At 41.8% G+C, this 24,656-nt stretch overlaps 1 protein-coding gene across 1 annotated transcript in view; it reads left to right on the top strand.

The window, feature by feature from the left end:
• agap3 (ArfGAP with GTPase domain, ankyrin repeat and PH domain 3) overlaps nucleotides 1-24,656 on the top strand; it is a 375,300-nt gene that overhangs the window by 86,490 nt on the left and 264,154 nt on the right. The window contains exons 7-9 of the mRNA XM_043687548.2: nucleotides 1,038-1,165; nucleotides 2,056-2,208; nucleotides 4,141-4,233. Coding sequence (XP_043543483.2) covers nucleotides 1,038-1,165; nucleotides 2,056-2,208; nucleotides 4,141-4,233 — 374 coding nt within the window. The remainder of the gene's footprint in view (nucleotides 1-1,037; nucleotides 1,166-2,055; nucleotides 2,209-4,140; nucleotides 4,234-24,656) is intronic.

A 24,656-nucleotide genomic window follows, 5' to 3' on the forward strand; every position in this document is an offset into this window, starting at 1 on the left:
CTTGCTGTCCTTACCTGGTCTGGCCTCCATGTGACTCCAGACCCACAGCTAAGTGGCTGACACTTAACTGCCCTCTGGGTGATTAGGGATATGCAATCAATGCTGCCTGGCCACCGATGACTTCATCCTGTGAATGAATTTTTAAAAAGTGGCACCAGGTAAATAACGCAATAGTTAGAATTCAAACTGTGTCTGGAGAGAACGTATTTACCCCCTGAATTATGCTGTCTTCGATCATTTCCACATTCCTTTTCACTCCTCTGACTGAATATTGTCCTCTGACATAATGCCATGGTCAGTTTGCCCATCAACTTTCTAAGCTTTGACCCAGTCTGCACGGAAATCTTAAGCCTATTGGATAAGGGCTAAAAGGTTGTTTCAGCACTACGTGCCTGATTTTCAGTTATTGTACCTGCTCTTTTCCCTTCTGTTGACAGAATGTTGTTCACCATAGTTCTTTTAATAATTAATTGTTTTTAACCCATGTTACTGACAACGTTAAACTTCACTCATGGTTGTGTGGCTGCAGTACCATTGAGTTACTGGCAGATGGTGGTGTTGTTCCAACTGAAGTCACAGGTCTCACAGCCCTCTTTGCTGGTTGATTGTAGTATTGCAACTCGCAATAGGGTGTCAGTCTGTTGGCATTTGAGTGAGAACTTTGTTACTGCTACAGATCTAATGTCTGGTTTGTAGTATCTATCCACTCCTCCACAAAAAAAAGCAATTGGTTGGAATAAAACTGATCTCAACTGGGCTTGCAATTGAAATGGTCTCAGTACTGGTTGCTAGGGAGGGGTGAGTAGAACTTTTGAATCAATGGTGGTATTGCTACAGATGTAAATAGTTTGCTGACAATTGAATTCTCTGCTCACTGACGGTTGCTTGTCTGAAGTACCTGGAAGTGTTGAAACTTTGCTGAACCAGAGTCAATATCTTTACAGGGAGAGGAAACTAAATCTGTCTTTGGCAGATTTCTGTAGAAACCCGATAAGCTCTGTCAGAAAGCCTAACGTCCCTGCTGTTCACTCATTTAGTGGCTCAGAAGATTGTGGCGTTACGTAAGAAGCAGCAGTTATCGATTGGACCCTGCAAATCACTGCCAAACTCTCCGAGTCATTCCTCCGTTCCAACTGCCTCCATCCCATCTGTGCACATTAACCAGGTGAGGCTCTGCTGACTGTGCCAGTTAGTCTATCAAAACTTGACAGGAAACAATGGTACAAGTAGGAATGCCACTGTTTGTCATCCAGAGGTGCAGGGGGTGAGCATTAATATAAAAATTGGATGAACTAATTTAAAAATTCAATTAATCATAAAAAGATTGAAAGCTTGTGCCTGCTATAATTATCTGATATTGTCATTAAACACTCTTTGATTCAGAAGGAAACCTGCAGTCATTACTCAGTCTGTGCTTAGAACCATAGCAATGTGTTTTGCTCATATCTGTTCTCTGAAATGGTCTACAAGCCAATCAGTTGTACCAAAAAGAGTACAGAAAAGTACTGTGGATATAACCACAGCATATGGACTACAGCAATTCAAGAAAGCAGCTCACCACCACCTTCTCCAGAGAAATTAGAGATGGGCAATATCTGCTGGCTCAGCCAGTGATGCCCATCTGCCAGGAAAGATTAAGAATAGAACGTTGTTCCAGCTGTGTGGTGAGTGAGATGCCCAATGTATTGTTTGATGTTCCATGTAAATGTGCAACAACCAGTCTCTCCTAATATGTTGGTTGCTACTAACGAGAGACAGGTAAGGAACAAAACAGATGTAAGCACACACAAATGTAAAGACACACTGAACTGTCCTTTTGACTGGAGATAGTTAAATGAAGGAGTTAAGCATTTCATCTGTAGTCTTAGTTGGAACTATTGCACAGCTAAGATTTAAATTTATAGACCCTTTCAGGATCTTGAGGTGTTTTAGGAGTATAATTTAAAATTGTTGTTTTGGGGTGATGGCCTGTTTAATATATTCACTTAGACAGTGAGGCCTGTTTAGAGAGTGTTGTGCTGTCTTCCTGGTTTTAATTTGTTGTGAATCCCACAGGCTGCTAATGGAGGGGTTTTCAGTGACTATTCTTCATCTGTGCCGTCCACACCCAGTATGAGCCAGAAGGAATTGCGAATTGAAACAATTGCCGCGTCCAGCACTCCCACCCCCATCCGCAAACAATCCAAGCGACGTTCCAACATTTTCACAGTGAGTGCACAACTGAGAATGTGATTTGCGCAGGCATCTCTTGGCTTCAGTGTTTAATAATAATCTGAGCCTTGTAATTGCACTGGTGTGTTTTTATGCAGCAAGTTTCTTAAAAAGGTGAATGTTTATGTAACAACACTTTGCCTTTAATAAGATACAATAAGCAGCAGAAACCAAAGAGGGTTAACTTGCTTTTATTCGTATTGGTTTGGCTGAAATCAGGTGAACTGCCTACTGTCCAGATGGTGCCGAAGGATTCTAAACATCCACCCACAACAATAACTTGCATTCATTCTGCTGTTTTATGTCCCGTGGCACCTCTTAACATAACAAATACAATTTGACTAAAGGTAATTGACTACAGATAAAAATTGACAATGAGTTAAGGAAAGTGACTGGTGTGTAGCTAGAATTTTTGGCCATAGATTTAGGTTATAAGACAACTTTAAAGGAAGAGAGAGACAGACTGATGTTTAGAGAAAAGACAGAGCTTTAACTCGTATCATTTCTTCAGAAAGTTACTACAGTGCTAGCCTAAGCTTTGGCTCAGATCCATAGTAGAATTTGATTGGCATACATCAGTGAGCTTCCAATTTCATATTCTTTTTTTTATTGTACATTTCAGTAATCTGTGAATATTATAACATTCAGGAACAGGCAGTTCCAAGTAGTTACTACATTTAACTTCCAAAGTATTAATTGCATTCAATACTGCTTGGGAACAAAGCGCATGTTGTGAAAGTTGTTGTGAGTTGAAAAGTACATGTGCAAAGAAGCTTGGGTGTCCCCATCAACAAGTTGCTGAAGCTAAAATGTCGGTGCAACAAGCTACTAGGAAGGCTAATGGAATGTTAGTCTTTCCTGCAAGAGAATTTGAGTACAGAAGTGGTGAAAGCTTGCTTTAACTGTATAGTTTCGTGATTTGGTGATGGTAATGCCATTTAATGTCAGGGAGGTAGATTCTCACTTGTTGGAGATGGTCATTGTCTGCAAATTGTGTTGCACGAATGTTACTTATCACCTATCAGCCCAAACCTGGATTTTGTCCAGATCTTACTGCATTTGGAAATGGACTGCTTCAGCATCTGAGGAATTATGAATGGTGCTGAACATTGTGTGATCATCAGTGAACATTCCCACTTCTGACTTTATGATGGCAGGAAGCTCATTGATGAAGCAGCTGAAGATGGTTGGGCCGAGGGCACTACCCTGAGGAACTCCTGCAGAAATGACCTGCACCTGAAATGACTGACCTCTGACAACTATTTTCCACACCCAACTTTCCCATTGATTCCAATTTTCCTTATGCTCCTTGATGCCAATCAGTTCAATGTGGCCTTGATGTTGAGGGCACTTTTTCTCATCTCACATTTTTTACAGTTCATTCATTGGATGTGGGGTTCACTGACTAGACCAGCATTTCTTAACCATCCCTAATTGCTCAGGAGAAGCAGACCTTCCCTCTGGAGTTCAGCTCTTAGGTCTGTCTTTGAACCAAGACTGGAGTGAGGTCTGGAAAATCTCAGTGAGCTTTTCAGTTGCACTGTTGATGACCCCATTCCAACACCTCACCCATAATCAATAGTAGGCTGATGAGTCATTACTTTATCAGGTTCTGTTTAACCAACTTTATGTTCACTGGAAATACCTACGCTATTTGTCAGGTAGATTTCAGAGTTGTGGAGACAGTCAGCTTTTGGCTGGAGACTCGCAGTGCTGGGCCATGAGGAGGAGTCCTGAGGTATGTATTTGGAGAGGAGTGAGTTTGTAAGTTGGGTGGGGTGATGTGGTTAGGAAGGAACAAGGATCTGGTGTGAGGTGGCATAGGTTTCTTGACGGATGTTGGGAGAAGAGTGAGTTCTTTAGGAGTTTGGGGAAAAAACCTTTTACAATACCGTTTTTAAATTTCAGTTTTTCCTTCTCTACTTTCAGTCTCGAAAGGGCAGTGACACCGATAAAGACAAGAAAAGCATAGATGGTAAACCAGACAATATTGGGAGTGGGCGAGCTATCCCCATCAAGCAGGTAAGTAGTGTTATACTTCTTGGTCCATTCTCAGTGGAATCTGTTTCCATAATGTCAGAATATCCTAGGTCCCTCAGCAAGTACTATGGGGCAGGGGCTAACCCCTCATAATCTATTGACATTGTCAGATCTCACTCAGTTTCAGTTAAGTGGCTGCTCCTGTTATAATCCTAGTTTAAAAAAAATACATTAGAAAACCTAAGCTACCAGAAAAGTTTTCAGATAATACACTAGATGTGATGGATACCTGTAGCAGCATTGGTGCCATACCATCCACTGCTTGCTCCATTAAGAGGTATTAATACTTGTGTCCTGGACATAAAACACTGCATCAATATCTGATCAGGTATTAGCTTTCTTAAACTGTTCAAAATGATGTTTAGCATTCTCTGTTTGTAAGAGGGTGGGAAATAATGCTATCACTGGCTTATTATGAGATGAAAGAACTGAATGAGATCAGACTTTGTGATTCATGAGCCCCAAGTGTACTTGTGTTGTTTTCTACCTGTAATCAGGTGTTTCATTGTGGTGATCAGTTGAAGGCTGTCTGTTTATACCACAAGTTTCAGGCCTGTGCTTTATCCTTTGATCTGGGTATGCCACTTAGAAAATAGATCAAATGGGCAGGATAGTCACCCAACCCATGTGTCTCAGTGCCAGCTCTGTAACTTCCAGTATCCCGAATGCTCTTCTCTCACTCTGCATCCTTTAATATCAGGCATGTGTGTACTGCTCCATGATAGCTCATTTGTAGTGTACCTTGTGTTTGTTACACTCGTTTGTAACATTTGGCGTGTGCGTTACAGACTTTGTCAGTGTCTTGTCTATGTGAAAGGCATACTTTAACCAGGCAGTACATTTTATATGTTTGTTTAGTTTCTGTAGTGTGTGTTTGATGTTTATTAATACATGTGATATGTATTCATGTGTTTGTTTATAATATGCATAGTTATAGAGCCATTACTGCTCAGAACATGACCATTTGGCTCGTGGAATCCATGCCAACTCCCAGTCTCATTCACACACTCTGTCCCTGTCCCACAAAGTTATTACCAACAAATGCCTGCCTAGTTTCTTTTGAAATCATCGACTGTCTCTAACTCCACCTCCTGTGTAGGCTATGAACTTCAGGTCATCACCACTGTCTGTGTAATAACATTCTTCCTTACATTCCCATTGCATCTCTTGCAAGCAGGTAGTTGTTTATTTGATGAGGCTGTAGTTTAAACACCTGCCAGGGAGGTATCAGTCCTGTGTTACATTCATGACTCAACAAGTAAACTTAATATAACTAGAAATAATTGTTGTGTAATATTTTGTAACTTGAAGATCTAAATAGTTAAACAAAGTGTAATGGAGATGGCAGGACAGGTGATGTATTGCAGCTGTGGCCTGTGGGAGCAGGTGAACGTCAGTGTGATCTCCAACATCCACATCTGCAATACGTGTCTGCAGCTCAAGGAACTTTGGCTCAGAGCTGATGAGCTGGAGCTTGAGCTTTGGTCAGTGCAATGCTTCAGGAGCAAAAAGAACTTATGAATTTGGAAGCAAGAATAGGCTATTTGGCCCACTCCTCCACCATTCAGTAAGGAGAATTTGGAATTATGTCCCCATTCCTTCAGTATCCTGGATTAAAATTCTGGAATTCCCTTCCCTAACAAAATTGTGCATGCACCTACACGAAATGGATTGCAGCAGTTCAAGAAGGAAGCTCACCACCTTCTCATTGGTAATTGGGGAAGGACAATAAACATTGGTCCAGCCAGCGATACCCACATCCCCTGAATGAGTGATAAAAGGGATAACAGCAAGCATTTAAGGAAATATTTCATAACTCACAAAAAGATATACTACATTGAGAAAGAAAGACTCTGAGAAGAATGCATCACCAATGGATAACTAAGCAAAGTTGGGGACAGTATTAAATTGCAAGTAAGTACTACGAAGATTAGTGGTAAGCAGAAATTGGGATAATTTTATGAGCTAGTGAATTATGCCTAAAAAGGATTAAGAATAGAAATGAGCAAGAAATAAAAAGTCAGTAAAAGCTTATACTATTGCATAAAAAGGAGAGTAGCTAAAGTGAATGGCCCTTAGAGACTGAGGAATTAATGCTAGAACAGAAAGATATGTCAGAGACTTTGAATAATTTCCTTTTCAAATAATCATCTCTACTTCCACCACCCTCATGGGCATCGCCTTCCAGATTATTACCACTCACTGGAAAATACTTATTGCTCACATTCCCCTTTGTATCTCTTGCCCAACATTTTATAACCATGCTATCAGCTAATGGGAAGAACTTTACTTTTGTCTACCTTATCTGAACAAATGATCATTGATTTTTACACCTCTTCCCCATTTCCTTTGTTCCAAGGAAAACAAAGCCTGCTCTCACTGCTTCTGTATGCATTGCGTTTATTTACAAAGTCCAAGACCCTTTATGCTTTGTCACTCACTCTCTCATTATGTCCTTCCACCTTCAAAGTTCAATGCACCATGAATTTCCAGATTTCTCCACTCCTTGGAATTGTGCCATGAAGTATATATTGCTTCTTCCTCTCTCTTCTGCCACAATTGAATGCCTCATATTGGTCTATTAAACTCCATCTGCCCCATGCCTGTCCTTTCTGCTAGCTTGTTTATATCCATATTCATATCACGCTAACTGTTGCTAAGTCATCGAAATTTGGTATCGTATACAAGTTTTAAATTTTAGTCAGTGTTCCAATATCCAAATTATTTACATAGAAATTCAGCAATCATAGATAACCATTGGCATAATTCGCTGCTTTCTCTCTTTAAGCTGGTCCACTTGATTATCAGGCATGTTCAAGGCTGAAGTAGACAGACTTTTCAATAGTGAAGGAATCAAGGGTGATGGAGATAAGACAGGAGAGTGGGATTGAGGATTATCAGAGGAGTTCTGAGGAAGGGTCAGTGGACCCGAAATGTTAACTCTGACTTCTGTCCACAGAAGCTGCCAGACCTGCTGAGATTTTCCACCAATTTCTGGTTTTGTTTGTGTTTGTTGAGGATTATTAAATCAACCATAATCTCATTGAATGGCAGTGCAGATTTGATGGGCTGAATGGCCTACTTCTGCTCCAATGTCTTTGGTCTAGTGTTCACCCTTAGCCAAAAGCTCCATGACATACTTTTGGTTCATGGCTCTTGCTGACCCCATTCCTCAGCACCAGATCCAGAAGGGCTCTATTCTAATTTGGCTAAGAACATGTTTTATTTTTAATTTACTTGTTGGACGGGGCCCTCACTGGCTGGGTCCAGCATTTATTGCATGTCCCTAGTTGCCCCTTGAGAAGATGGTGGTGAGCTGCAATCTTGAACCACTGCAGTGCACATGTTGTAGGTATACTCACAATGTAGTTAAGGAGGGAACTCCAGATCTTTGACCCAACTTACCAACTGACCTTGCTGAGCAAGAATGTTCCCTTAAACACATTCCAGAAATTTCTCTCCCTTCTTACTCTCACATTACTGTGAAGCTTGACACCATCCAGGATAAAGCAGTCCATTTGATTGGCAGCACAATCTACAAACATCCACTCGCTTCACACCGATGCTCAGTAGCAACAGTGTGTATCATCTACAAGATGCACTGCACAAATTCACCAAAGACCCTCAGACAGCATCTTCCAAACCCACAACCACTTCCATCGAGAAGGACAAGGGCAACAGATACACAGGAACACCACCCCTGCATGTTCCCCTCCACACCCCGCACCATTCTGACTTGGAAATCTTTTGCCATTCCTTCATTGTCGCTGGGCCAAAATCTTTGAATTCCCTCCTAAAGGGCATTGTGGGTCTACCTGCAGCAAAAGGAATGCTTTGGTTCAAGAAGGCAGCTCACCATCACCTGCTGAAGAATAGTTGAGAGTTACAAATTAGCCAGGAGGGGACATGAGAAGTGGTAGGATCAAGGAAAACCCTAAAGCTTTCTACAGGTATATCAGGAATACAAGAATGACTAGAGAAAAATTAGACCCAATCAAGGATAATAGTGGGAAGTTGTGCGTGGAGTCTGAGGAGATGGGGGAAGCGCTAAATGAGTATTTTCTTGTCAGTATTCACACTGGAAACAGACAATGTTGTTGAGGAGAATGCTGAGATACAAGCTACTAGAATTGACAGGATTGACGTTTGCAAGGAGGAGGTGTTAGCAATTCTGGAAAATGTAAAAATAGGTAAATCCCCTGGGCTGGATGGGATTTATCCTCGGATTCTCTGGGATGCCAGGGAGGAGATTGCAGAGCCTTAGGCTTTGATCATTATGTTGTCATTGTCTACATGAATTGTGCCAGAAGATTGGAGGATAGCAAATGTTGTTCCATTGTTCAAGAAGGGGAGTAGCGACAACCCTGGTAATTACAGACCAGTGACCCTTACTTTGGTTGTGGGTAAAATGTTGGGAAAGGTTATAAGAGATAGAATTTGTAATCATCTAGAAAGGAATAATTTGATTAAGGATAGTCAACACGGTTTTGTGAAGGGTAAGTCATGCATCACAAACCTTATTGAATTCTTTGAGAAGGTGACCAAACAGGTGGATGAGGGTAAAGCAGTTGATGTGGTGTATATAGAATGCACTGCCTGCAACAGTAGTAGACTTGCCAACGTTAAGGGTGTTTAAATGGCCATTGGATAACTGTATGGATGAAAATGGAATAGTGTAGAATAGATGGGCTTCAGATTTGTTCCACAGGTCGGCACAACATCGAGGGTCAAAGGGCTGTAATGTTCTATGTTGTAATTCAGAATGTTCAATAAATGCTGACCCAGCTTACATTCCCCAAATGATTTTTAAATGCCTCAATATTGCAATTCTACAGTTCTTGCACATCTCCGTGACTTCCCTACAGATTTATTCCTTTCTTTCTGTCTTTTGCTTTCTCTCTCTCTCTCTCTCTCTCTCTCTCTCTCTCTAACACACACACACACATTGGAGGGCTATAGATTGTGATCAGACCCTATATTGCTTCTTAATTCCAGTCAAATGAATTCTGCTGTTACTTCCTCAATAACATCTCTTTCCAACATTCTAATGTCCTCCCTGATCAGTTTTGCTACCCCATGAACAATCCTCACTTTATTTTCCTTCTGTTTATCTTCGAACCACATTATAACCTTGCTTTCTCTGTGGGTGTGCTAAAAGTACATGTTGTGTATATATTGGTGTATTTATTGTGCCTTTATAGTTTAACGTGCATGATCACATTTAGAATTATGTATAGTGATGCATGAGCATGTTATAAGCATGTATAAGTTTAAGTTTGTTTATAGATCGTAGTGTATACATGGATGTGTTTAAAGCATGTACTGTGTATTATGAAACTGTTATGATTAATATTGCAGTAGAATTGGAAATGATTAGCAGCGTGGGCTATATATGGCCATGCGGATCTCATACCTGTTCCCTGTGGTATAAAACAAGAGTGACAGGAATTAGGAGAAGGCATTAGTCCAATTGTGGGTTGAATGAATATGAGGTGTTCTCCTATAGGAATTAGGCAGCTTCAGAATTGCCTCCACATTTCCTTTCTGTGTAATTTATTTTGTATTTTCATTTAATTTGTTGGCAATGCAAGTTTTGATTTCTTTTCATGCGAGAGTGTGTTCAATATGCTGGCTTGTTGCAGCTGTTCCATTGCTAATCTGTTTGTACTTCTCCTGAGTGACCATATTTCAACTGATTTGCAGCATTTCTCTCACTTGATGGGAGGGGAAATGAAAGCTTTAAATCTTCTTGTCTGTCTGCGTATCAGCATCTTTCTACATTTGTAAATGTTTCTGTACTTCAAAATCCAAACACTCTTATCTCACCCAGTGAGCTGGGGTAGAGTCTCTGCACATTCTGATACTTCAGCCTGCACGCAATGCTTTCAATGTGTTTGTGTTGTTTCGTTCGCGGTCCGAGGTGTTTGCTGGAAGCAGTGTTCCCATCGTGTTGGTGGCAGAGCAAGACGTTAAAAGTTCATGCGGGGCATGCTGTTCTACACATCCTGAGAGTGAGCGTGGACAGCTACCATCGCCATCGCCATCACCTTCATCGCCATCGCTACCACCACCACCATCGAAGTCGTACAGAGATCTGAGCCCGTGTGTACTCTCACTGCGATCGGAGGCCCCGAGGTCAAGCCGATGCCCCCTATATGGACAAACGGAACAGAAGAGCTTGGATCACTTCACCTGTCTTGCCAGCTACTGCCAACTCTTCAGCTCATTTGTCCTCTCGCATTTCACACAAATATTCTTGCTACAGTCTCCTCCCCAGATCTTGGGTCGGAACAGTTACATTAATTGCTTCAGCTCCTGGCCCCAGGAAATGAAGTGAGGAGTTTTAATTTAGCTTCAAAGAGTTCAGCCCTTTCAGTAAAGCTTCTGAGCCCTGCCACCCAGAACAGAACTATTTTTACCTGAGATCAGTACGCTCTGTAAAATGCTGGCACTACCAGTTACAAATAAGAGGCTCGATTGCTGACTTGGTTCTTGCTTCACTCCCTCTGCTGAAATCTCCCTCCTGTTGACCCCAGTGCACATTCTCTCTCACTGTGTCGGCATTTCCCAACTTCAGGGTTTAGCTCCCACCCAGCTCAGTATGCTCTTACTAAACACAGAAGAAAAGTTGCTCCGGCGCCTGTGTCATTCACCCTTTTTCAGATGGGAGGGGAATTAGATTGAGTGAAAGTGATATTGTGTGAGCCAGGGTTAGTATCTTTTCTTGCAACCTTTCTTACTTGTCTAGAAAAACAAAATGTTGAAAAAGACTAAATGATGAGTGTACTTTAGCTTTTAATGTGTGATTCTATTCAGCAACTATTGGTGGTTAAATGTTGGATTAAGTGTGTAGAATGGCCTTGCAGAATCACAGTCCAATCAGAATAAGTGTTACTTATTGTGCAACTGTACAGAGTCATTCTTTATTCAGAGTAAGGTTTACTCAAGTAACCGTACAGACTCTCTGCTTATTGAGTCTGAATTTCATTTAGAGAGTAACTATACAGAGTAAATTTTACTCATTGCAATCGTATAGGGTCACTATTCAGGGTAATGATTACTCACAAACTGTCTAGGTCACTCTTTATCAAGGTAAGAATTACTGTATGATTGTGCAAAATCACTGTTTGTTCAGGCTAAGGGCTATTCACTATTATTTATGTTTATTTAGCAGCAAAATGGTAATTTAAAAGAGCAATTATATTTGTGGAGTGCCTTTAATGTAGAAAACATTACCTCTGGACTTCGGCAGTTTGAGAAAGTAGCTCACCGCCACCTTCCCAACACCAATAAGAAACAGGCAATAAATACTGGCCCAGCCAGCGACACTTATGAACACAACTGAATAAAATAAAGTGAAATAAGAGTGGTTGGAGAGGTCTAAAAGGAAGAGCTGAAGGTCGTGAGACAAAGAATTTTGGGGATGGAATTCAGGAGCATGGGCTGAAACATTGAACATTATTTAAGTTAAAAATCAGACAACACCAGGTGATAGTCCAACAGGTTTATTTGGAAACACTAGCTTTCGGAGCGCTGCTCCTTCATGGGCGACGCGGTGGCTCAGTGGTTAGCACTGCTGCCTCACAGCGCCAGGTTAGATTCCAGCCGTGGGCGACTGTCTGTGTGGGTTCTCCCCTCATGTCTGCGTGGGTTTCCTCCGAGTGCTCCGGTTTCCTCCCACAGTCCAAAGGTGTGCAGGTTATGTGAATTGGCCATGCTCAATTACCCCATAGTGTTCAAGGATATGTAGGTTAGTCAGGGGAAATGTAGAGTAATGATGAAGGAGCAGCGCTCCGAAAGCTAGTGCTTCTAAATAAACTTGTTGGACTATAACCTGGTGTTGTGTGATTTTTAACTTTGTACACCCCAGTACAACACCAGCATCTCCAAATAAGAACATTATTTAAGATTTTCGCAAAGATTTGTAGCTCGGGTTGTGGCTGAGGTAGTTGGTTAGCTTGCCGAGATGCTGGGTTATCGTGCAGACATTTCATTACCATGCTGGGTAACATCATCAGTGCAATGTCCGTGAGGCACTGTTGTTCTGTCTGGCTTGGTTTTTAGTAGGTCTGGTCTGCTGGGGTGAGTGTCACTTCCAGGTCTTCTCTGCAGCGGTTTTATACTGGGTCTATCTCGATGTGCCTGTTGATGGCCTGTTTCGTTGAAAACCAGGCTTCCAAGAACTCCCTAGGACAGAGATGAGGAGAAACTTCTTCACCCAGTGGTGGCTGTGTGGAATGCTCTGTCCCAGAGGGCAGTGGAGACCCAGTCTCTGGATTCGTTTAAGAAAGAGTTGGATAGAGCTCTCAAGGATAGTGGAATCAAGGGTTATGGAGATAAGGCAGGAACAGGATACTGATTAAGGATGATCAGCCATGATCATATTGAATGATGGTACAGGCTCGAAGGGCAGAATGGCCTACTCCTGAACCTATTGTCTATTGTCTGTAGCTGGCTTGTCCAAGAATGGTTACTTTTCATAGCCAAATTGTTGGATCTCTTGGTCTGTGTGTATGGAGATGAGAGAGAGTGGATCATGTTGTTTAGTTGCCAGTCATCAATCAGATGGCTAGTTTTCTTCCTGTTTGCCTGATGTAGTGCCTATGGCAGTTGTTACAAGGGACTTTGTATACCACGTTGGCCCTGCGTGTTGTGGGTATGGGGTTCTTTGTCCTGGTAAGTACTTGGCGTAGTTGGTTGGTGTGCTATCATAATACCTAGTGGTCGTAACAGCCTGCTAGTTAATTCTGATATATTCTTCACATAGGGTGAGGTGGTCAGTGTTGGTAGGTACAGTGTCTCCTTGGCATTGTCCGTTGGACAGGCATCAGCGGATGAAGCTGATGGGGTATCTGTTGTTAGTGAAGACTTTGTGTAATTGTTCTTCATTTTCCTTGCTCAGTTCTGGTGTGTTGCAGTGTGACACTCACCCCAGCACTGAACCCACATAAAAACCAAGCCAGACAGAATAACAGTGCCTCACGATCATTGCACTGATGACGTTACCCAGCATGGTAATGAAATGTGTGCACGATAACCCAGTAGCTCAGCAAGCTAACCAACTATCTCAGTTAACATTACAGTGTTGAGTGGAAATCAAGGGATGGAAATGCAGCAGAGGCCAAATTCCAGGAAACACAGAATTGTGTGAGGGAAGTAGGCTGGTTTATAGGTCAAGGAGAGGCTACATTGTGGGAGTGGTGAAGCTGTGAATATACTTAAATGCAATAATAAAGGAGTTAAAGTTGATGCATTGGAGCAACGAGAACAAATGTGTTGGTCAGGACTAGGTGGATGCATGTACAGAGCTTGATGTGAATGAGGATACACAAAGTAGTATTTTTTCCTTTGTTGCAAACGAATTCAGGAGCAGTGATGTCTTGTTGCAATTGTACAGGGCCTTGGTGAGACCACACCCAGAGTTTTGTGTGCGGTTTTGGTCTCCTTATCTGAGGAAGAATATTATGGCCATGGAGCAAATGTAATGAAGTCTTTCCAGACTGAATCCTGGGGTAGCAGGGCAGATGTTTCAAGATCAGTTAGGACTATCTTTACTAGAATTTTAAAGAATGAAGGAGGATCTAAAAGACACCAATAAAATTCTAATGAACTAGATAGGGGAAATATGGAAGAATGTTCCCAATGACCAGGTAAGCTAGAACCAGGGGTCATAGTCTAAGGATGCAAGATAAATCATTTAGAACTGAGATGAGGAGAAAACTCTTCTTGCGACAGTGGTAACCCTGTGGAATTCTCTGCCACAGGAAACTGTTGAGGCCAAAACATTGAAGACTTTAAAGAAAGATGTAGACACAGTTCTTGGACTTAAAGGATTAAAGGATATAGGGAGAAAATGGATAATGGGTATGAGTTGGGTGATTAGCCATGATTATATTGAATGTTGGAGCAGCTCAAAGGGCCAAATGTCCTACTCCAAATTCCTACTTTCTGTTTCTTCTATATTTACAGGGATCTGGCTTTGCTGAGTAAGCCAGGATTTATTGTCCATCCCTAATTGCCCTGGGGAAGGTAACGATGAATTGCCTTCTTGAACCTTCTTGAGTAGGTAGACCTACAGTGTTGTTAGGAAAGAAGTTCAAAGATTTTAACCCAGCGGCAGTGATATATTTCCAAGGCAGGATAGTGAGTGGCTTGGAGGGGAACTTGCCGGTGGCTGTGTTGTTATGTATCTGCTGCCCTTGTCTATCTCAATGGGATTGGAAGGTGCTGTCTAAAGAGTTTTGGTGAGTTACTGCAGTGCATCTTGTAGACGGTACACACAGCTGCCATTGTACATTGATGGTGAAAGGAGCGAGTGTTGAAGATGGTAGTCGCAGACCCAATCAAAAGAGTTACTTTGTCCTGGATGGTGTCAAACTTCTTGAGTGTTGTCGGAGTTGCACTCATCCAGGCAGGTAAGGAGTGTTACATCACACTCCTGACTTGTGCCTTGTAGATGATGGACAGATTTTGGAGTCCACAGTGTTCTTAGCCCTTGATCTGCGCTTGTAGCCACAGTTATTATCTGGTGAGTTCAGTTCAGTTTAGTTTCTGGTTCATCGTAAGCTGTAAATGTTGATATTGAACAGGCAATGGTTAGAATCTCTTTTGTTTGAGATGGTTATTGCCTGGACTGTTTGTATCGCAAATGTAGCTTACCACATACCAGCTCAAATTATCTGTCTTAGATGAGCTGAAGTTTGGAGCACAGTAGAGATCAGGATAGTCAGAAAAGTATAGGAAGCATCAAACTTGAGTTGATAAAAGTTTTCCGCAGTGAATGAGTTGTGGCAGGTTTGGAGATGAGTGAGTTTACATTGGTGGAAGTTGGGGAGTGTTGAAAACTCAGCTTCAGGTTAAACATTGAATGACAGGAAAGATGGAAACAATTTTGGGGATTGACTCTACAATTAAAGCAGGTCAACTGGGTTGCTTCCTGGCATGAAAGGTTGTGTTATGAGGAAAGGTTAAGCAAGTTGGGCTTATACTCATTGGAGTTTAGGTGAAAGAAAGCTGATCTTAATGAAAAATATAAGGTTGTGAGGGGCCTTGTTAGGGTTGATCTGAGTGAATGTTTCTCTTCTGATATCTAAAACGACCTGGTTGTCTTTGTACATAAGTCACTGAAAACCTAGGTTTAGGTGCAGCAAGTAATGAGGTAAGCAAGCAGTATGTTGGCATTTATTTCAAGAAGGTTTGACATCAGGAATAAAGATGTCATGCTTCAAATCTGCAGACCCTTGGAACACTTTTGCAGTTTTGGGAAAATATATTTTCTGTTGAGGGAGTGTGGCGAAGATTCACCAGGCTGATCCCTGGGGTGGTGGTCTGTCCTTTGAATATACTGGGTCCATGTTTTCTCGAGTAAAGAAGAATGAGAGGAGCCACGCTGAAATTTGAAAATGATGATAGGACGTGTCAGGGTAGATAGAATCTGAGTAATTTCCTTACGGGGAGAGGGTCCAAATCAGAATCAAGCATTGTAGGGGGTTTTTCCTCACTCAGAGGGTTGTGAATGTTTGAAATTCTGTATCTAAGAGAGCTGTGAAAGTTCAGTCATTGAGTATGTTCAAGACTGAGATTAATCGATTTCTCATTATTACTGGTCTCAAAGGATATGGTATCGCGAGGGAGAGTGAAGTAGACGTAGATATTCAGCCATGATCTAGAATGACAAGGCAGGCTCAAGCAGCTAAATGACTGAATGCTGCTTTGATATTGATTTGTTTATTGAGGAATCTAGAACTAAGAATGCAGAGTGAAAATAAGTGGTCTCCCATTTAAGAGAGTGAAGAGGAATTTCTTCCCTCAGAAGGCCATTAATGTTTGGAATTTTCTTCCTTGGAGGTCAGTAGAGAGTGGGAGTGCTGATCCTTTTGGTCAGCAAGGGACTCCAGTTATGGGGCGGGGAGGCAAGCAGAAATGTGCCCGAGTCCAATTAGCCATGATATTATCAAATGGCAGTGCAGGCTCAATGTTCCAAATGGCCTACTCATAATTCTTGTGAAGTTATCATTCAAAGATGTTGGAAAGAAAAGGCATTTGAGGATAGTCTCCATGGACAAAGAGGTTAATGGTTGTGTTTTGGCAGAGAGGGGAGGTGGCTGAAAGAGAAGCTAAGAAGAGAGAGTCACTCGCAGGAAGAGAGGTTAGGTGCTGACCAGTTAGTGAGGATAGTGTGAAAGGAGTAGGAAGCAGGTTTGTGAAGGGAGCTTGAAGAGAACTAGAAATAGCTTTAGGATGAGTTACATGCAGATACGAGCTAGAGGCAGGTACAAGCATTGGGTGAGATTTGATTTGGAATAATTTGGCATCGCAATGGATGACCTCCATCTGAATGGCAAAGTGTTCAATGAATGCCCCAAGTATAATTACGACACTGGCAAAATGGAAATTTGCCCAAGTTTATCCTGACAACTAAAAGCAAACAGATCTAAATCCATCCAATTATGTTCACGTAAGTCCACTATCCATAATCAGTAATTTGCTGGAAGGGGTCATTGACAGTTCTATTGAATGACAATAGCTTTTTCACTGATACATCCCAGTGTTTGTGTTCCACCAGTGCCATTCAGTTCCTGACCTCATTGGTGCTTTGATCCAAACATGGCCAAAAGAACTGATCTCAAGAGTGCCCTATACATCAAGGCTGCTTTTGACTGAGTGTGGCATCAAGGAACCCTAGCAAAACCTAGCCCTAGAAAGCTCTACAACCAGTTGGAGTCTTGCCTAACACATAGGAAGATGATTGTGCTTTCTGGACGTCAGTCATCTCTGCTCCAGGACATATCTGTAGGAATTTCTCTGGATAGTGTCCTCAGCCTAACCATCTTCAGCTGCTTCATCATTGATCTTCCCTCCATCGTTAGGTCGGAAGTGGGCATGCTCAGTGATGATTGCACAATGTTCAGCACCATTGGCAACTCTTCATTTCCATTTCCAACAGCTGGACCTGGAAAACATCCAGGTTTGGGCTGAAAAGTGGCAAGTAACATTCGTAGCACACAAGTTTTGGGCAATGACCCACATTAATGTTGCCAAATCCTTTACTTTCAACATGCTGTGGGTTTACCATTGACCAGAAACTGAATTGGACCAGCCATATAATTACTGTGACTACAAGAGCAGGTGAGAGGCTCAGAATACTGCCATGGGTAACTCACCTCATGACTCCTGAAATCCTGTTCACTATCTACAAGACTCAAGTCAGGAATGTGATGGAATACTTCCCACTTGCCTGGATGGGTGCAGCTCCAACAGCACTCAAGAAACTTTACATCATCCAGGACAAAGCTGCCACTTGATTGGCACTATATCCACAAACATTTAGTCAGGCCAGATGCATAGGAACACTTATTGTAAGTTCCTGTCCAAGCCATTCACCATCCTGACTTGGAAGTATATTGCTGTTCCTTCAGTGGCAGTGGTTTGAGAAGGCAGCTCACCACCACCTTCTCAAGGGCAGTTTGGGGAGGGCAATAAATGCTGGCCCAACCAATCGTGCCCACACCCTATGAATAGCATTTTTTAAAAAATGCTTTTAGTTAAGATTAACATACTACCCTCAGACCCACTCCTAGCTCCCTCAATTGAATGTGAAATTCAGTCCATCATATGATCACTGAAAAATGGGGGCACCTTGACTAGGTCGTTCATCAATCTCAGGAGAAAGTGCGCACTGCAGATGCTGGAGATCAGAGTCAAAATGTATGGTGCTGGAAAAGCACAGCCAGTCAGGCAGCATCCGATGACCAGGAAAATTAGGATTTTCCTGATGAAGAGCTTATGCCCAAAACATTGATTCTCCTGCTCCTTGAATGCTGCCTGACTGGCTGTGCCTTTCCAGCAACCACACTCTTTGATATTCATCAATCCAATCTTCTTGCATAATACTGAATATGGTATTGCCTGCTCTCTGGTTGGCTCAAGAACGCACTGATCTAAGAAAGCCTCGAAAACTTCTGCTAAATCTCAAAAGAATACTGGTCAGACCTTAGTTGAGTGTTGTGTTTTCTTTCTTTTGAAAGGATGTCAAGAAGTTTGAGAAAATGTAAAGGAGATTTATAAGATTGATCCCAGACATGAGGAATTCAGTTAAGTGTAGAGACTGGAGAAAGTGGAATTGGTTTCGTTCGATTAGAAAATATTAAACATTGATTTAGTATTGTTGGTCAAAATTCTGAAGACTTTTAATGTAGTAAATAAGGAGAAACTGTTCCCAGTGGTAGGATTGTCAGTAAGCAGTGGAAATAAATCTAAGTAACTGGTGACAGAGCCAAAGGAGAGATGAGGAATGTTTTACACATAAATTATGATTTGGACAGTGCTGGCTGAAAAGGACAGTAAGAGAAGATTCAAAAGTAACTTGCAAAAAGGATTGAATAAGTTGTTGACAAGATGATGATGTGAAAGTTGAGGTTGCGAAATCAGGGTGGAGCAGCTTTTCATTCTGTTCGTTCTGTCTTTTCCCTTTCCTAGTGCCATTCTCTCATTGTCCCTGTCACCCTCCTCACCCACTGTTCTCTGGAATATGATTTATCCTGCTCCTTTGCCAGCTTGGTGTGCAATAAAATGCAATAACTGCACAATAATAGCAAATCCAGAATTGTCCTAATGTTGTCAATTGGAGTCTAAGATTGCAAGTGGAAACTATAGGGTGCTGGACCAGGTAGCCATGCCCCTTTCTTAGTAATGTGGCACATTCTGAAAGGTCAGTGGGTGAACTGCTGAGAGGAACCATTCAGAAGCTGTGCTAAATGGTACAGGGAGAGACCTGAAGAATTTCCTGTCCACCCCTGTAGAAACTATTCTTTATCACCCGTACTGAACAAATCTCACACCCTAATCAATCTTCCACTGATCCTTACAATTCTTGTAACTATGGCATCTTTGTCTTCAACAAAGCAATTCTTCTGCTAGAAGTGATCAGATAGTCTGGATGATGACTGGCTTCAATGGCTCTGGCTTGCTGTTCTCCATTCATCCTGTTTTTGTTGCATTCTTGCACCATTTTCAGTCAGTATGCTGTGTCATGATTTTTTTTGTTGAAAATAGATCATGCCATTGAAAGCTGGAGGAAAGGTATTTTGTTAGCTAGGCGGAGTGTGTGATGCTTACTTTCCATTATCTGCACTGTCTGGTTCAGTTTCCATGTTCAAGGGTAACAGAATCTGAGTAAGTCCAACAGTAAACTTTACTGTCAGACAGATAACAGGCTCCTGTTACCCAGCCCTTTGGGAGAATTCCTAGTCAGTTCTGTGTGTTTTTGGAAAATTGACTTCAATAAGTTATTACTTAAGTAGCCAAAGATGTAGAGTATGTATTTATTCATAGATGTAGAAGCATAGTAAATTTAGGAATGGTGAGTCATAATTTGGAGAATGTAGTCGTGAGGATAGAGGGTAGTATACTATGTGTGTGGAGATGGATAAAAGATAGCATTCTAGAAATAGTAAAGCAGTACATCAAAACGTAGAGTTGAGAAAATGTTGAAGACTCACTTATATCTGGTCCAAAGCTGGACTGTCCACCAAAGGAATGGAAATTATAATTATAAAGCTAGAAAGTGGCCAAGAGCCAAACAATAGCAAGGAATTAGTCCTTTGTGGGGAGAATAAATTTGATGAAGTCACTTGAACTGGGGAGATTGAGCATCGAGAAGAATATGATGGGGACATAAAGTGCAGGTGATAGTTTGGATGGAAGTTAAAGATGTATCAGGAGCAGTCTGGCTTGGAAAGAAGGAAAGGAAGGACTGAGCTGAGGTGGGGGCAGTAGGTTCATAGCACACTATTGTGGGAATTACAGCCTGTGGAGTTGGAAAGGGACAATGGGGCTGGCGGCAGTATGGTTTAACTATAGAGAAGGAGCAGTGCTGTAGAAAAGAATAGCTGGGTTGGGTTGGGATTTTATAATTGGCATGTAGTTTGGAGAATAGAGGTATTATTTATGATATTTTGCAATGAAGTGACAGGTTGAGGATATGATCCCATCTAAAAAGTCAGGAAGCCAGTTTTGTTAATGAAAATGGCGAGTTTTCTTGTGGGTTATATAGTGGGATTTTGAGTGCTGTATAGGTGGCTGAACAAGTTCACACAGCTACTTACAGACTTGAAATTTGCCATGTCCGTTTCCTGATTTGTGCCATGAGCTGTCTCAGCCATAGCAGAAATAGAAGCCTCAAATAAATTGAACATCCCATATGCAAAAAGTAAATACTTACCCTCATTCCAGTTACTATCCTGTGATTACTGTGTGGATTTCAGTTTAGGACAGGATTATAGAACCAGAGTCATATGATTCAACCCTTCCACCCATTAAGTCTGCGTTGGTCAAAAACAAGCACCTAATTATTCAATTTTCCAACACTTTACTCATTGCCTCGTATGTCATGGCATCACAAGTGTATATCTAAATACTTGTTAAATTTTATGAGGATTGCTGCCTCTATTAACCTTACAGACTGAGAGTTCCAGATTCCCACCACCCTCTGGGTGAAAATAATCATTTCTGGCATCCCCTCTAAATCTCCTGCCCCTTACTTTAAATCTAAACAAAGATCAAAGAACACCCAGATCCCTCTGTATATTGATGCTTCTAAGGGTTCTGCCATTTACTGTATACCTCCTTCCAAAAAACATCATCTTGCATTTGTCCTGTTTAAACTTCATTTGCCATTTCTGCACCCAAGTCTCCAGCCTGACTATATCTTGTTGTATCCTCTGGCAATCCTCCACACTATCTGCAGCTGTCACAAATCTTTGTGTCATCTGCAAACTTCCAAATCATACAACCGGGGTCCCAGTACTGATCCCTGTGGAGCATCACTGGTCACAGAACTCCAGTCAGAAAAACATCCTTTCACCGATACTCTGTTTTCTATGACCAAGCCAGCTCTGTATCCATTTTACCAGCTCACCATGGATCTCATATGAATTCACTTATGACCTTGCAAAAGTTCATATAGACAACATCTACTACATTGCTTTCATCAGTTATCTTTGACACTTCCTCAAAACTTCAAGTTTGTGAGGCATGACTTCCCCTGCACAAAGCCATGCTGCCTATCGCTATTAAATCTATATTTTTCCAAATGTGAGTAATCTTCTCCAACCTTCCAAAGATTTCTGTACCACTGATGTAAGGCTCACTGGCCTGTAATTTCCCAGATTATCCCTGTTGCCGTTCTTAAACAAAGGAACAACATTGGTTATTCTCCAGTGCTCTGGGTCCTCTCCTGTGACTAAAGAGGATACAAAGGTTTTGTCGAAGTCCCAGCAATTTCCTCACCTGTCTCCCTCGGCATTCTGGGATACATCCCATCAAGTCCTGGGGATTCTTTACCTAAATGTTTTTCAAATTACCCAACACCTCCTTTCTTTTTTATATTGACATGCCCTGGAATAGGGAAGATGATGCCCAGTGGTATTATTGTTGGACTATTAATACAGCGACCCAGGTTCAAATCCCACCATGGCAGATGGCAGAATTTGAATTCAATAAAAGTCTGGCATTTAAAGTCTAATGATGACCATTAATCCATTGTTAGAAAACCCCATCTGGGTCACTAATGTCCTCTACCTGGTCTAGATTGCATGTGTCTCCAGACCCATAGCAATGTGGTTGCCTCTTAAACTGTCCTTTGGGCAATTAGAGATGGGCAATAAATGCTGGCCTGGCCAGCAACGCCTTCATCCCATAAAAATGAATTTAGTATTTTTTTTAGATATCACTCTACAGACTCAGCATTCATTATGCCCTTTTCCTTTGTGAATACCTATACAAAGTGTTTGTTAAGGACCTAATCACTTCATCTGACTAACACATAAATTGTCTCCTTTGTCTTTGAGTGAACTTACACTTTCCCTAGCCACCCTCTTGCTTGTTGGTATTACTCCATATCACAGCACAGTCGTTCAGGCAACTGAGCTGTAGCTAACCATGCTGGATGGTGGTTTGTGATGTAGAGTGATGCCAACAGCATGGGTTCAGTTCCTCCTCCAGCTGAGGTTACCATGAAGGACTCTCCTTCTCAACCTGTTCTCTCATCAGAGACGGAGGAGAAAGTGAGGGCTGCAGATGCTGGAGATCAGAGCTGAAAATGTGTTGCTGGAAAAGCGCAGCAGGTCAGGCAGCATCCAAGGAACAGGAGAATCGACGTTTCGGGGAAAAGCCCTTCTTCAGGAAGGGCTTATGCCCGAAACGTCGATTCTCCTGTTCCTTGGATGCTGCCTGACCTGCTGCGCTTTTCCAGCAACACATTTTCAGCTCTCATCAGAGACCTCAGGTTAAACCAGCACCTGTCATTTCTGTCAAGGGAGAGAGCTGGCCGACAGTCTGTAAGACTATGGCGAATTACCTTTACTTGTAAAATCATTTATGATTTTCTTTTATTTTATCTGCCATTATCCTTTCATGTTGCTTTCTGCTCTCCTCACTTCCTTTTTATGTTTCCCCTTCCACATTCTGTACTCCTTTAGGGCTTCTGCTGTTTTGAGACTTTAGTATCTGATGTAAGTTTCCCCTTTCTCTTTGTCCAATTCTGCATATCCCCCAATATACAGGGTTCCCAAGATGTGTTGTCCCACCCTTTGTTTTCATTGGAACTTGTTGGAAATATAGTCCCTATTTCCTTCATGAATGCATCTGATGGTCTGAAACAGATTTACCTAAAAGTATCTGCTCCCATTCACTCTGGCCAGTGCTTGTTGTGATGCAATCCATTATTCCTGCCAACTCTAGATCGCAAGGACTGTTAATAAAACCTCTCCAGTTCAGCGTCTGGGGATGCCTAGTGAACTCAGTGAAGAGTCCATGTCTTCAGGAGTAAGGGAGTGAACAAGTAGTTGTGTGTGAAGCAGATTTTCGTGTATTAGGTAAATTGAGGAGAGAATAGAGATACTTTCCTATTCAATCTGTTCAGGGATGTTATTCTACACCTCTGGAGCATATGGAACTTGATCTAGGTCTTCTGGCTGAGGTGGGGACAATATCATTATGAGAAAAAGTGAGGGCTGCAGATGCTGGAGATCAGAGCTGAAAATGTGTTGCTGGAAAAGCGCAGCAGGCCAGGCAGCATCCAGGGAACAGGAGGAAGGGCTTATGCCCGAAACGTCGATTCTCCTGTTCCTTGGATGCTGCCTGACCACCTGCGCTTTTCCAGCAGCACAATATCATTATGCCACAGGAACCTCACAGGGAAATAGATTTAGAAATTAATGAGCAGTAACAGGGAACAAATTAGGAAAGAGCTTGATTGGATCTGTATTTAGAGGTGTAGCTGTAATAGGATAATTTCAAATGAGGCTGCAAAGGAGGAAGGAACTGTTTAGAATAAGGCAGGTTAAATAACGATAAATAAAACAATCAGAATGACTTGTGGAGGGAAGATTCAGTGGAAATAGATGTTTCTTAAACTTAGATTGGGGTATTTTGGTGATAAAGCATTGGGTTTTCAGAAAAAAAATCAAAATATGTAGACTTGGAATAGACAGAGAGAGAGACAGGAAGAGAAATGGACTAGCTATGATAAGTTGTATTTAGTGTGTTTTTGAAATAAATGTGAATGAGCTGAACTTACAATTAGATATTGTGACATTGAGCTGTCCAGTAGAAAGTCAGATTGGGTCTTGGGCTGCAGAGTAGTAGTTTGATGAACACAGAGGGTAGGCTTGTTGTTGGAGGGAAGAAGAGGGAGGATCATATTGAGAAGAGATCAGTCGAATTGGTGCTCAGTAAGATATAAGAGATTAGTGCAGAGTAGAAGCGAGGCTTTGTGGAAGGGCATTGGTGACATACATAAGCAAAGGCCATGTACAATAGAGTTTTGTATGGAGTAGTCATGTTTTCTTGTATATTAACGCAGAAGCCAATATTCCCAGGGCTGTAATAACACTTTGAAGCTTGAATTTCTCCATGTGATCTGAATATTTTGAATTTGACACAAGATAGTGCATTGACAGTTTTCCAAAGGGCTCCATTTTGGTCACTCAGCTACATTTCTACAAAGTCTTGAATGCAAAACTCAAAGCACAGAAGCTGAATTCAAAGTTTATTACAACTTTTATTATTGGAGCGTGGGGTAGCTGCCTGTTCTGTACCAGGAAACTGAGACTTGAAAGATGAATCTTCAGGTCAGGTTCTTTATTTGCCTTATTGTCCTCTTTTGCCTGGTACAATATACATTGCCATCCATCCATTTTTCTCTTCGATCATACCTTATCATCTTTCTCCCCCAGGAATTTACCATACTTTTTTCTTTTCCCGTTATTTTCTTGTAGGCTTCGTTGGCGATTTGGCGCCATTGCTGAGGCTTGTTGCTTGAGGATCTCCTCAGTTCTGCCGAGGCATCCTCAATCGTAGTTGAAAGTGCAGCGTTCAGCCAAACAGAACGCTACACTTGGCGG

Source organism: Chiloscyllium plagiosum, unplaced genomic scaffold (genome assembly GCF_037043375.1).
Source record: "Chiloscyllium plagiosum isolate Xiang-an unplaced genomic scaffold, Cpla_swu_hap1 HiC_scaffold_4, whole genome shotgun sequence".
NCBI lineage: Eukaryota > Metazoa > Chordata > Chondrichthyes > Orectolobiformes > Hemiscylliidae > Chiloscyllium > Chiloscyllium plagiosum.